Source organism: Oncorhynchus masou, chromosome 31, assembly GCF_036934945.1.
Source record: "Oncorhynchus masou masou isolate Uvic2021 chromosome 31, UVic_Omas_1.1, whole genome shotgun sequence".
NCBI classification, from domain to species: Eukaryota; Metazoa; Chordata; class Actinopteri; order Salmoniformes; family Salmonidae; genus Oncorhynchus; species Oncorhynchus masou.
In genome coordinates, this window is record NC_088242.1 from 21,367,975 (window position 1) to 21,381,354 (window position 13,380).

Here is a 13,380-nt window from a genome sequence, read left to right on the forward strand (position 1 = left end):
GTTTTTAGGGGTGCAACTGCATCTAGGGTATTGTGCAAGGTTAGATTGAGTTCCTCAGTTAGGTGGTTAACTGATTTTTGTCCTCTGACGTCCTTGGGTAGGCAGAGGGAGTCTGGAAGGGCATCAAGGAATCTCTGCGTTGTCTTTGAATTTATAGTACGACTGTTGATGCTCCTTGGTTGGGGTCTGAGCAGATTATTTGTTGCAATTGCAAACGTAATAAAATGGTGGTCCGATAGTCCAGGATTATGAGGAAAAACATCAAGATCCACAACATTTACTCCATGGGACAAAACTAGGTCCAGAGTATGACTGTGACAGTGAGTAGGTCCAGAGACATGCTGGACAAAACCCACTGAGTCGATGATGGCTCCGAAATCCTTTTGGAATGGGTCTGTGGACTTTTCCATGTGAATATTAAAGTCACAAAAAATTAGAATATTATCTGCTATGACTACAAGGTCCGATAGGAATTCAGGGAACTCAATGAGGAACGCTGTATATGGCCCAGGAGGCCTGTAAACAGTAGCTATAAAAAGTGATTGAGTAGGCTGCATAGATTTCATGACTAGAAGCTCAAAATACGAATACGTCATATTTTTTTTTTGTAAATTGAAATTTGCTATCGTTAATGTTAGCAACACCTCCTCCTTTGCGGGATGCACGGGGGATATGGTCACTAGTGTAACCAGGAGGTGAGGCCTCATTTAACACAGTAAATTCATCAGGCTTAAGCCATGTTTCAGTCAGGCCAATCACATCAAGATTATGATCAATGATTAGTCCATTGACTATAACTGCCTTTGAAGTAAGGGATCTAACATTAAGTAGACCTATTTTGAGATGTGAGGTATCACGATCTCTTTCAATAATGGCAGGAAGGGAGGAGGTCTTTATCCTAGTGAGATTGCTAAGGCGAACACTGCCATGTTTAGTCTTGCCCAACCTAGGTCGAGGCACAGACACGGTCTGAATGGGGATAGCTGAGCTGACTACACTGACTGTGCTAGTGGCAGACTCCACTAAGCTGGCAGGCTTGAGCCTTCTTGGAAGGGCACTTGTAATATAACTCTATAATATAACTCTATGGCAGGACCCAAAGGGCTGAAATGTTCAATGTTTACCCTTACTAAGGACTTAAACTTGGCGATGACGTACTATCCCCATGAGTGACAGAACAATGAGCCAATCAAGGCGCAATGATCCTATTTTCTGCTCGCTCGCCCCACCGCCACAGAAAGCACTGAGCTAGGCTGAAACACCTGCATTTTGGAGCTGCCTTACTCAAGAAAACAAAAAAGAGACCATGTGTGTATGCAGCTTTATTAATAACTGAATGATATATATTTTTTTAACGTTGTTTGCAAACTGATATGTGACACGTATTAATGCCAAAATAACATGCAAAACAGGTAAGCCCCCCAAAAAATACATATATTATTATTTTTTTTTGTTAAAAATGTGGGGCTCAAAACATGAATGAGTGGCCACCACTGGCTCTATGCCACTCGCAACTGCAACATGTTGGATAAAGCAATTTCACAATTTTGGCTGTTTTGAATCTTTGCTATGCTGTAATAAAGGCTCTCTGGTATTACTTATAATTTATTTATTGTTATTTACACTGTTCCAAACAGTCAGAAATATAATAATACTGAAATCTAAAAGCACCTGTTTATCACACATAATAAGCTGCCCATTCAGCTCTTGCTCCTATACACTCATTTTTTTCTTGATCTCCTTCTTATTGTTATTATTACAATTATGATTATGATCATCAGTATAATAATAAGTCATGTCATTATCATTCATAGGCTTAGCCTTGTTTCACCACCATCGAGTTGTAGGCCTAAGAGTGCATCCTGTTCAGCTGTCTTAATACTGTACTTTAGGCCTATATTTCAATATAGCCTAAAGGCTACAGTGTCAATAAATCAATCATTCATTCGTGCATGTCATCACACAGCATACAAGTCATTCATGCTTTGAAATGCCATTAAGCTTTTTTTGTTTTAAAATTAAATAAGGAAGGGAGCCTCGAATAATTAGCCTAAACAATACATCTACTGCAACATGTCAGCAATTGCATTCACAAATCCATGCGACTGTTTTTAGTCTTTGCGGTAATAAAGGCTTTCAATTTTTTAAAGTTAGAATAGACTCTCTGGTACAGTTATAATTTATTAAGTGTTGTTTATACAGTTCCAAAAGGTCAGAAAAAAATGGATATTGTAATCTTCCATAACTAAGTCAAATGTCTTCCACACATTGGACTTCCCCTTTGCCCCATGAGCAACCAGTAAGTAAACATTCCCCATTTGGAGTTAATTTGTCACATCCTCTGCACGATTATACTTTCAAATGTGTTATGGTTTTCGGAGTTTGCTATAACCAACTTATTGATGTGATTATGATATGCTATAGGTCAGGCCCTATTGGTCACGTGCATACGATGCATAAAGTACACTCGGAAAGTATTCAGACCCCTTGACCTTTTCCACATTTTGTTATGTTACAGCCTTATTCAAAAATGTATTTAAAAAAATCTATTCCCTCATCAATTTTCCCTTAATGACAAAACAAAAACAGTGTTTTAGACATTTTTGCAAATGACAATACATTTACATAACTATTCAGACCCTTTACTCAGTACTTTGTCGAAGCACCTTCGGTAGTGATTACAGCCTTGAGTCTTCTTCGGTATGACTCTACAAGCTTGGCACACCTGTATTTGGGGAGTTCCTCACATTATTCTCTGCAGATTATCTCAAGCTCTGTCAGGTTGGATGACGAGTGCTGCTGCACAGCCATTTTCAGGTCTCTCCAGAGATGTTCGATCGGGTTCAAGTCCGGGCAACTCAAGGACATTCAGAGACTTGTCCCAAAGCCACTCCTGCGTTGTCTTGGCCTTGTGCTTCTCCCATCTCCACAGAGGAACTCTGGGGCTCTGTCAGAGTGACCATCAGGTTCTTGGTCACTTCCCTGACCAAGGCCCTTCTCCCTTGATTGCTCAGGTTGGACGGGCGGCCAGCTCTAGGAATAGTCTTGGTGGTTCCAAACTTCTTCCATTTAAGAATGATGGAGGCCACTGTGTTCTTGGGGACCTTCAATGTTGCAGGCATTTTTTGGTATCCTTTACCAGATCTGTGCCTCGACACCTGTCTCGGAGCGCTGGACAATTACTTCGACCTCATGGCTTGGTTTTTGCTCTGACTTGCACTGTCAACTGTGGGACCTTATATAGTAGACCTTATATAAACCATGGCCAATCAATTTAATTTACCACAGGGGGCTCCAATCAAGTTTTAGAAACATCTCAAGGATGATCAATGTAAACAGAATGCACCTGAGCTCAAATTCGAGTCTCATAGCAAAGAGTCTGAATATTTATGTAAATATGTTATTTATTTTTATGTGCTAAAATTTCTCAAACCTGTTTTCACTTTGTCATTATGGGGTATTGTGTGTAGATTGAGGCAGATTTTTATTGCTTTATCAATTTTAGAATATGGCTGTAACATAACAAAATGTGGAAAAGGGGAAGGGGTCTGAGTACTTTCCGAATGCACTGTAAATATGAACCAGTCCATGGGTGATTAATGACACTTGTTTCTACTACTATGAGAAAAACATGGATTATATGAATATTGATATGTATGTATATGTAGAGAAATACATTTTTGATCTATTATGAATTATTATTCAGTTGAAAAGATTAATTTACTTTTTTTTAGGTATTGTTTGTCAACAATATGACCTCATTAACCTGGGCACAGTGCTCATGTCATGCAGGTTCAGGTAGGCTATACAGGACAATTGTATTTTTTGTTAATAGACAACATTTATCCATTAGCTAAAGCAAAGCCAGAGGCTACATTCCCTGGCACCACAGAAAGGCTATCATCGATTTGATAGGCAGCTGTATAGACATACCACAATTTCAGCACCATGGACACAAATCAGCAGTCTAAACTTGGTGAGTGGCTGTCTGGCTGACAGATTTGGTTTTATTTTAGGGAAGGTGGTGGGAGAGGAGAGTGAACTCTGACCTTGTTGGGGTCCAGAGAAAGTACATTACGCCAGTGATTGCGTGTAGCCTATCTGTCATGAAAACAGAGGAATGCATGTGTCTAGAAGAGGCCTCTGAACCTCATTAAAGCTAGAATCCTTAATTGAAACAATAACAAAGTGGGAAACCCGCCTCTGTTTTTGTAAAACGCTGAGGGATGGGCTTGGAGAAATGTAAACACTCAAATTCATAGAAAGAGCAATGGATGCAAGGACTGACCATCCATGATATCAAAAGTATAGTTTTAACCATGCTTTGAGGCTGTTTGTTTATAGTTACATTGTTTTCAACCATTGGAGTAAACCAAGCTTATATTTTGGGTTCTGATGGGGTACGACAGTTGAGCTCATGAGGCGATCGGATTGAATCCCAGCCTTAGTCTATTCTTGTCCTATTACACTCTTAGAAAAAAGGTTCTAAAAGGTTTCTATTACTTGCTTCATATATGCCACCCCTAAAGGTTCTAGGCTTTTCAAGAAAAGGGTTAATTGGGGTTCTATATAGATAGAACCTTTAAGCGTGCCATAATATATGAAACAAAGTATAGAAAAAACATATATATAGAACCAAAAAGGGTTCTACGAGTGTAGGGTTCTCCAGCCCAGGCTGAAATGGTCTTCTGAACGAATAAGCTGCTTATTTTCCCTTGGTGACAGGGGGAGGCATAGTGGCAGTTGTCCCTCTTGCTTCCTCCCCTCCTACCAAACTGACACGTACCCCAGACATCACCTGCTGGGGCAGACAGTGGAGTGGCAGCAGCTGGGCAACAGACCCTGTCAAACCAAGCAAGCCTCAAATGTAGACCTACTAAAATAAATGCTTTGAGTTGAGTTGAGTTTATTTTTATTTTTACTGGGACAGTGCACATTAATCAACGTTTCAGTAAAAGTGCCGGTTTTAGCCAGCCGGCTAATTTTCAACCGCAGTCCCTGGGCAGGTTATTAAAAACAATTACAATATAGACAATAGCAACATAGAACAAGCAAGACATAGCAACATAGGACAAGCAAGACGTAGCATACAGACAGAGCAACATAGAGCAAAAATCAGCAAGACAAAATTCATAAAAGCAACAAAGTGTTTCCACACCTCACAAGCTACAGACAACAGACAACATGGAAAGCGGCAACACACAGCCTGGGACCATGTTCACAAATCTGATTGACCTTTAGCCATGTCTTCAAGCATTTTGTGAAAGTGTGATATGTGGTGCAGTTATGTGTGTCTGATGGCAGTGTATTCCAGACATGGGAAGATCTCACAGAGAATGCAGATTTACTAAAGGTGCTTTTCCTTAGGGGAACTATACAGTCACCTCTCATGGCAGACCTTGTGGATCTGCTGCCAAATGTCTGGGTTTTCTGTTTAACAAAAATATTGAGTGGAGGGGGAGCCAGGATATTAAGGATCTTGAATACAAGACATGCGTCGGTGTATTGCACAAGATTTTCCCAACTCAAGAGCTCATGCTTTCTAAGGATGTGACAATGATGATGGCTATTGGGCTTCCTATCAAGCACTTTGATAGCCTGTTTGTAGACAGACTGAATAGGTTTTAATGTTGTACAGCAAGCTTGGGCCCAACTAGTCAAGCAGTATGTTAAGTGGGGGAGTATCATAGAGTTGAAGTACAGTTTTGCTACCTCTGTAGTCAATTTCGTATAAATCGGAAATTAGCTAGGTTGAATTTAGTTATTTGAATTACCTTTTTCACATGCTTTTTAAAAGAGAGGTTGGAATCAAGTATGATGCCAAGGTACTTAAAATCGGATACCACCTGGAGCTTCTCCCCTGACACATAGACATCTGGCTCAGTAGCATCTGTTGCCCTCTTTGTGAAGAACATGCAAACAGTTTTTTCACATTGAGATGCAAACACGAGTCACTGAGCCACTTTGTAACCTGGACCATTACAGTAGTGAGTTCTTGTGCAGCTTGTTGTTTGCTCTTTGCATGCACATATATCACTGTATCATCTGCATACATTTGAACTTCAGACCCAGTACAGACAGAAGGCAGATCATTAATGTACAGGCTGAACAGGAGGGGCCCCAGTATTGACCCTTGGGGCACGCCCACATGATAGCTACGATTGGGCGACAGCTCATTGCTCACTCTGACACACTGAGTTCTGCCTTCAAGGTATGATTTCATCCATCTCAAGGCATCGGAGGAAAAGTTGAACTTTGACAATTTTGTGATGAGAATCTCATGGTTAACAGTATCAAAAGCCTTCCTTAGGTCCAGAAACACAACCCCAACAGCACCCCCTTTGTCCATCTTGGACTTCACATTTTCCAGAAGAAAGCAGTTGGCCGTTTCTGTGGAGTGTTTCGCTCTGAAGCCAAACTGCATGGAGTGTAATGTGAAGGGGCTGTTGTTGAGGTGGGCAATCAGTTGTTCTGCTACACACTTTTCAACAACCTTTGACACCACAGGTAGTATACTAATGGGCCTGTAGTTACTCACTTTATGTACTGTATTTTGAGTTCATGGAATAACTGTGATTTACACCGAATTTCAATGGGAAAAAATGCTTTGCAGCTTTTCATTTTATTTGAACACAGCATTAGAAGGTTGTATATGAGGTTATTGGATAGCTTATTATGTCATATGTTCAGGATACACATCTGAACGTTTGAGACATGGTCCTCATGCCAACACTGAGTTAAACCCTGGGCTCCTGTTGTCTCTTGTCAACAAATTATTTGACTTGGGTGTTGCTGTGAGCATATGGCCTGGCCACTATGTGTTGAAACGTCTAAAGTATATGAGAAGTAAAAAGTCACAATCTCAATGTATTTGACCAACTGGAACTTGTATGTTTAAATTATTATTATTATTATTTTAAATATAGCCTGTGACAATACCAAAAATAAATAGCCTATAAGGCTAGCTGTTATCAGCTGTTTCAGAGAACCTGTCGGATGCTGGCCATAAGATGATAGAAAAGAGGTCAGTCTATGGATGCATAATGATGTAGGCTAATAATAATAATAATGCAATCTTTATTGGGTCTCGTCACAAAATAAACATTTCAAAATGTTTTACTTTGCATGTAATTAGCACCATGCAAATAGTTGTATTAAACGTAGCCTATGCTATGCCTGAATCAATGTGGCATCTGTTATTGTTTGGATAACCTACAGCTACCCCACAGTAGGTATGCACGGGGTTCTAGAGCTCTAAACCGAGTAAACCCTAAAACCCCAAGCAGCAACGATTTCAGAGCACAATGGCAAAAAAATACAGACCAATCCATTGTTAACACGGTTGTGCAACTGCAAATCCAAGCTCAAATGAACATTACTATATTTGTAATCAACCTGCAGTAGTATGACAGAACAATAATTTAAACTACCTTCTTTCCTTCGTGTTGTCGTTCCTATATGGCTATACAGTTGCGGTCCTCGATAAGGGCTTTCCAACCGGGATCCTGTATGCAGTTGTAGTTTGCTGTGCCACGAGGGTGTCTTACAAATCATAGACTCTCCATATACGGCCCTGGCGCCGTGGCTTCGAATCAGGACCACAGTCCCATACATGGAGAGCCCTGCTCACTTTTAAACCGGGGAGCCCTTTAGCCTGGCTGCGAAGTTTCCCCCGTCACACCGAAGAACCTAATATGGATGACGCTGGAAAAATGTCCAATGGAACACGTAGACATTCTCAATGGTGGGTAAGGGAAATAGGCCGAACGCGGTGAGTATATAAGGTTTGAAGTGCCACTATAGCTCGATCCAGCAGCAGTTGCTTTCCGCCTTCTGAGCTTAATCTGAGACAGACACCACCAAAGGTAAGAAAAATGGAATCAACCCAAACCTCAAAGACTGGATCTACTATTCATGGACTGATATCAAAGGATGTACCCTTCTTTTAATTTTACATCTGCGGAGCCAATTAATATGATAAAATACACAGATAGTGATGTTACAGTCTCTTCACCTGAAGGAATTGCGCATGCCAATTACGCATGGATTTATTGTAAAGGCTACAGAAATTAAACAAATTGCGGAAGAGTAGAAGAGAGATAAAATACAAATGTTCCTTTCTGTAAAATTACTTGATAAACCCTTGGCCTTGTTTGCAGACTTAATTTAAACAAACAACTGGCCAAATTGCCTGGGCTTGGCTACCTAACGATTTAACAGCCCCTTGACATTGTGTTATTGAAATAAATTAGAGTCGTTTCATGGAGTTCAGAAAAAATGCATTTTAATTGGATAGATAATTTCACTCATACAACAAATGAGTGTGTAACATGCATAATATAACCAGTAGGGTATTCAACAGGTGACAATATCAATGCGTAAATCTAACCAATGATTTGTGCCTAAACTCAATTCAATATAATTTCGACATAGTAGCGAATTAACTTGCAACATCCTTTTGAGTAAATGCAATGATTTTCTCACTCAACCAGGCTTTTGTGTTAAACTGTCATCCGTGGCTTGTACAATATTTAGTGTTAGACAACGTTTAGGTGTGCATCGTGAGTTAGGTTGTTCTAATGTGTTTTATTTGTGTATGTGTATTATTAAGAACTCAAGATGTGTGACGACGACGAGACTACAGCTCTGGTGTGCGACAACGGCTCCGGCCTTGTGAAGGCTGGGTTCGCCGGTGATGACGCCCCCAGGGCTGTCTTCCCCTCCATCGTTGGTCGCCCTCGTCACCAGGTACGATCTGCACTCCGAAGACGCCTGCAACAAGCCCATATTACGCAATTTGCCCCGTAAATCCTTTATTATCCATTATCTATCTATGCGTTCCCACCGTCATGTTTTGACTGGGATTAGGCTATGCCACCATATAGGCCAATGAGTCTCGTCTTTCCTCCAGGGTGTCATGGTCGGTATGGGTCAGAAGGACTCCTACGTAGGAGATGAAGCTCAGAGCAAGAGAGGTATCCTTACTCTTAAGTACCCCATCGAGCACGGTATCATCACTAACTGGGACGATATGGAGAAGATCTGGCACCACACCTTCTACAACGAGCTGCGTGTGGCCCCCGAGGAGCATCCCACTCTGCTCACTGAGGCCCCCCTGAACCCCAAGGCTAACCGTGAAAAGATGACTCAGATCATGTTTGAGACATTCAACGTCCCCGCCATGTATGTTGCGATCCAGGCTGTGCTGTCTCTGTACGCCTCCGGTCGTACCACTGGTAAGGAATGCAGCGTTTACTCATAAACAATTAACCTAAAACAACGTGTCGGCTACGTGTGGCCTACCATGTGTCTGTCTATACTATGAGTTATGTCAACTGAATATTTACGTTTTTCTTTGTGTTAAAGGTATTGTGCTGGACTCCGGTGATGGTGTGACCCACAATGTACCCATCTATGAGGGTTATGCTCTTCCCCACGCCATCATGCGCCTGGATTTGGCTGGTCGCGATCTGACTGACTACCTCATGAAAATCCTCACCGAGCGTGGCTACTCTTTCGTCACAACCGGTGAGATTTCATTTGCCTTGTTTGACTCACCATGAAAATACCATGCATAATATGTAAAAATGAGCTGAAACGCACAAGACGTGCGTAATTGCAATGATTTGTTCCATGTTCTGAGCAAAATAGTTATTCATTACAGCCGAGCGTGAGATCGTGCGTGACATCAAGGAGAAGCTGTGCTATGTGGCTCTGGACTTCGAGAACGAGATGGCCACCGCTGCCTCCTCCTCCTCCCTTGAGAAGAGCTATGAGCTTCCCGATGGTCAGGTCATCACCATCGGTAACGAGCGTTTCCGTTGCCCAGAGACCCTCTTCCAGCCTTCATTCATTGGTATGTAATAATCATATAACGAGTAATGATAATTTATACGCCTATTATATTGGTCAAAATAGAGACATGCTGTTTCTAATACGTTATAATCCGAACAGGTATGGAGTCTGCGGGTATTCACGAGACCGCCTACAACAGCATCATGAAGTGCGACATTGACATCCGTAAGGACCTGTATGCCAACAATGTCCTGTCCGGTGGTACCACCATGTACCCTGGTATTGCTGACCGTATGCAAAAGGAGATCACCGCCCTGGCTCCCAGCACCATGAAGATCAAGGTATGACATATATGACAACCCAATAACACTATTCATATTTATACCTTTCAATAAACATTTATTTGTCAACAATAAAACCTTAATAAAAATATGTCATGGTTTTTACTCATACTCAACTTCTTTCTCTATAGATCATTGCCCCACCTGAGCGTAAATACTCCGTCTGGATCGGTGGCTCCATCCTGGCTTCCCTGTCCACTTTCCAGGCTATGTGGATCACCAAGCAGGAATACGACGAGGCAGGCCCCAGCATTGTCCACCGCAAGTGCTTCTAAATGTATCATCTCCTGCATCTGTTTGCTCTGGATCCCCAAGAGGAACAACACAATGTTGTCACTGGACTGTTTTTGTAACCATGTGTTATCTGGAAAGAAAATCTGCAAATGTGAACCAGCATCAACAAGAACGAGACATGACATGTTATTATTCAACATGTGAATGTAAATGTACATAAATACTAAGTTATTAAAGTCCATTATTTGGTATTTTCATATATGTCTGTTTTATAATCACAATGCCGCAATATGTAGGCCTATGTTGTAAAGCACATAACATGATCATCACACAATAAACCAATAGGCCTTCAGTCCAATAGTCGTGGTCACTCGAATGCATGGTATGTTGAGGATTTCCATGCTGAATATGGTATGGTACCGTAGGATAATGTTAGAGATAATATGCTATAGTAAATGCAAAGGAATTATCAAAGCATTCAAACATTGCCATCAATTTACACAAATGCAGAATTATAATAGGCTACTGCTATAGTGCATCCTGATTTGCGTCGAGTCTACTGCAAGAGATTTGACTCTTGATTTGGCATGGCGAGAGTGAAAGGGGACTGTCGGGCATGACTTCGCTGGAATGTGCCATGCTTGCTCCTTCACGTCTACTTCAAACTTCGCAACAACACAGATTTGACATTTGATACCAATCTCATATTCCATGGACAGCCTGAAGAAGCCTTGTATAGAATGTATTGCATGGGCAAATAACCACCTTGCACACTGAGTCTAGGGTAATAGTAGCTGCTCACCCGGACCTTGTTAGAGCAGGGTTGGAGCATTCTTCTGACATACATTTTAACAAACAGATTATTGTATTCTAACCAACATTTACATTTACCATCTGAATGTACAAAACATTAGGAATACTTGCTCTTTCCATGACATAGACTGACCAGGTGAATCTAGGTGAACGCTATAATCCCTTATTGACGTCTTCTGGGGGGGGGGGGGGGCAGGTTAAATAAGGATTATTCAGCCTTGAGACAATTGAGACATGGATTGTGTATGTGTGAAATTCAGAAGGTTAATGAGCAAGACAACATATTTAAGTTTCTTTCAAGCACCTGTTGGGAGGAAATTGACTTTTAAATGCATCTCAACTATGGGCGGGGTTAAAATGTAGCCAGCCTAGGATTACTGCACACGAAACACCATCTGTTGTGTTTTGCTTCCGTGAAAACCGAGCCAGTAAATATATATATGCTGTAAGTATAAGACATTAGAATGTTCAAACCTGCGATTTTCAATACATTTTCAGACACACATTCTCTAGTTCTATGCAGATTAAAATCGGATATAGCGACACTATGCATAATCTGGTTCTCTTCCATATTTTGAATTCATTGCAGTGTAGACATTAGGCTACATATTCGTTTAATTTTCTTACATAGTATATTCTGACAATAGAATATGAAGATTGATATGCTATCACTTAAATAGTAGGACTATGGCAGCATCATGTTACAATAATACTCATGTCAACAGTTTAATAATCATTTAATAATCAATCAACACTACACATCTGTCACGGTTTTCTGTATGTGAAAGAGAGTCGGAACAAAATGCGGCGTGTCTATTGTGATCCATGTTTAATAAAACAAAAGTAAACACAAATCAATATGAAAAAACAATAAACAATACACGAAAACCGAAACAGCCTAATACTGGTGCAAACTAATACACAACAGACATAAGTACAAAAGGACAGGAAAAGGAACAATCACCCACCAAAACCCAACACCAAACAAGCTACCTAAATATGGTTCCCAATCAGAGACAATGACTAACACCTGCCTCTGATTGAGAACCATATCAGGCCAAACACAGAAACAGACAAACTAGACACACAACATAGAATGCCCACTCAGATCACACCCTGACCAAACAAAACATATAAACATACAAAGCAAACAATGGTCAGGGTGTGACAGTACCCCCCTCCCCCCCAAGGTGCGGACTCCGGCCGCAAAACCTGAACCTATTGGGGAGGGTCTGGGTGGGCATCTGTCTGCGGTGGCGGCTCTGGTGATGGACGTGGCCCCCACTTCACCATAGTCTTAGTCCGCCACCTTGTCCGCTTCCTTGGCCTCCTAACTACGGCGACCCTACTACATAACCCCACTGGACTGAGGGGCAGCTCGGGAGGCTGACTGGCGGATCTGGAAGAGTCTGGCTGACTGGCGGATCTGGAAGAGTCTGGCTGACTGGCAGATCCTGGCAGACTGATGGCTCTGGCTGCTCCATGCTGACTGGCAGCTCTGGCTGCTCCATGCTGACTGGCGGCTCTGGCTGCTCCATGCTGACTGGCGGCTCTGGCTGCTCCATGCTGACTGGCGGCTCTGGCTGCTCCATGCTGACTGGCGGCTCTGGCTGCTCCATGCTGACTGACGTCTCTGGCTGCTCCATGCTGACTGATGGCTCTGGCTGCTCCATGCAGACTGGCAGCTCTGGCGGCTTCTTGCAGACTGGCAGCTCTGGCGGCTTCTTGCAGACTGGCAGCTCTGGCGGCTTCTTGCAGACTGGCATCTCTGGCTGCTCCTTGCAGACTGGCAGCTCTGGCAGCTCCTTGCAGACTGGCAGCTCCTTGCAGACTGGCAGCTCCTTGCAGACTGGCAGCTCTGGCTGCTCCATGCAGACTGGCAGCTCTGGCTGCTCCATGCAGACTGGCATCTCTGGCAGCTCCATGCAGACTGGCAGCTCTGGATGCTCCATGCAGACTGGCAGCTCTGGCTGCTCCATGCAGACTGGCAGCTCTGGCTGCTCCATGCAGACTGGCAGCTCTGGCTGCTCCATGCAGACTGGCAGCTCTGGCTGCTCCATGCAGACTGGCAGCTCTGGCTGCTCCATGCAGACTGGCAGCTCTGGCTGCTCCATGCAGACTGGCAGCTCTGGCTGCGCTGAACAGGCAGGAGACTCCAGCAGCGCTATAGAGGAGGAAGGCTCTGGCAGCGCTAAAC

The 13,380-nt window shown here is 42.5% G+C and overlaps 2 protein-coding genes across 2 annotated transcripts in view; one reads left to right on the forward strand and one right to left on the reverse strand.

The window, feature by feature from the left end:
* Positions 1-7,566, reverse strand: part of urb2 (URB2 ribosome biogenesis homolog) — a 46,387-nt gene extending 38,821 nt beyond the window's left edge. Inside the window, exon 1 of the mRNA XM_064950332.1 lies at positions 7,431-7,566. The gene's annotated coding sequence lies outside the window, so the exon portion shown is untranslated. The remainder of the gene's footprint in view (positions 1-7,430) is intronic.
* A 139-nt stretch (positions 7,567-7,705) lies between these two features.
* Positions 7,706-10,728, forward strand: LOC135523569 (actin, alpha skeletal muscle 2-like). The gene is made up of 7 exons (XM_064950334.1): positions 7,706-7,865; positions 8,612-8,748; positions 8,912-9,236; positions 9,367-9,528; positions 9,665-9,856; positions 9,955-10,136; positions 10,268-10,728. The coding sequence occupies exons 2-7, from the start codon at positions 8,620-8,622 to the stop codon at positions 10,409-10,411; spliced, it is 1,134 nt and encodes a 377-aa protein (XP_064806406.1). The 5' UTR covers positions 7,706-7,865; positions 8,612-8,619; the 3' UTR covers positions 10,412-10,728.
* The last annotated feature ends 2,652 nt before the right edge of the window (positions 10,729-13,380 follow it).

What these genes read in the sequence shown, in the direction of transcription:
- LOC135523569 (XM_064950334.1), top strand. Translation starts at nt 8,620, where the DNA reads ATGTGTGACGACGACGAGACTACAGCTCTGGTGTGCGACAACGGCTCC. An exon ending in CGCCTCCGGTCGTACCACTG is followed by an intron (nt 9,237 to 9,366) that starts GTAAGGAATGCA and finishes TTTGTGTTAAAG; the next exon opens with GTATTGTGCTGGACTCCGGT. An exon ending in CTTCCAGCCTTCATTCATTG is followed by an intron (nt 9,857 to 9,954) that starts GTATGTAATAAT and finishes TAATCCGAACAG; the next exon opens with GTATGGAGTCTGCGGGTATT.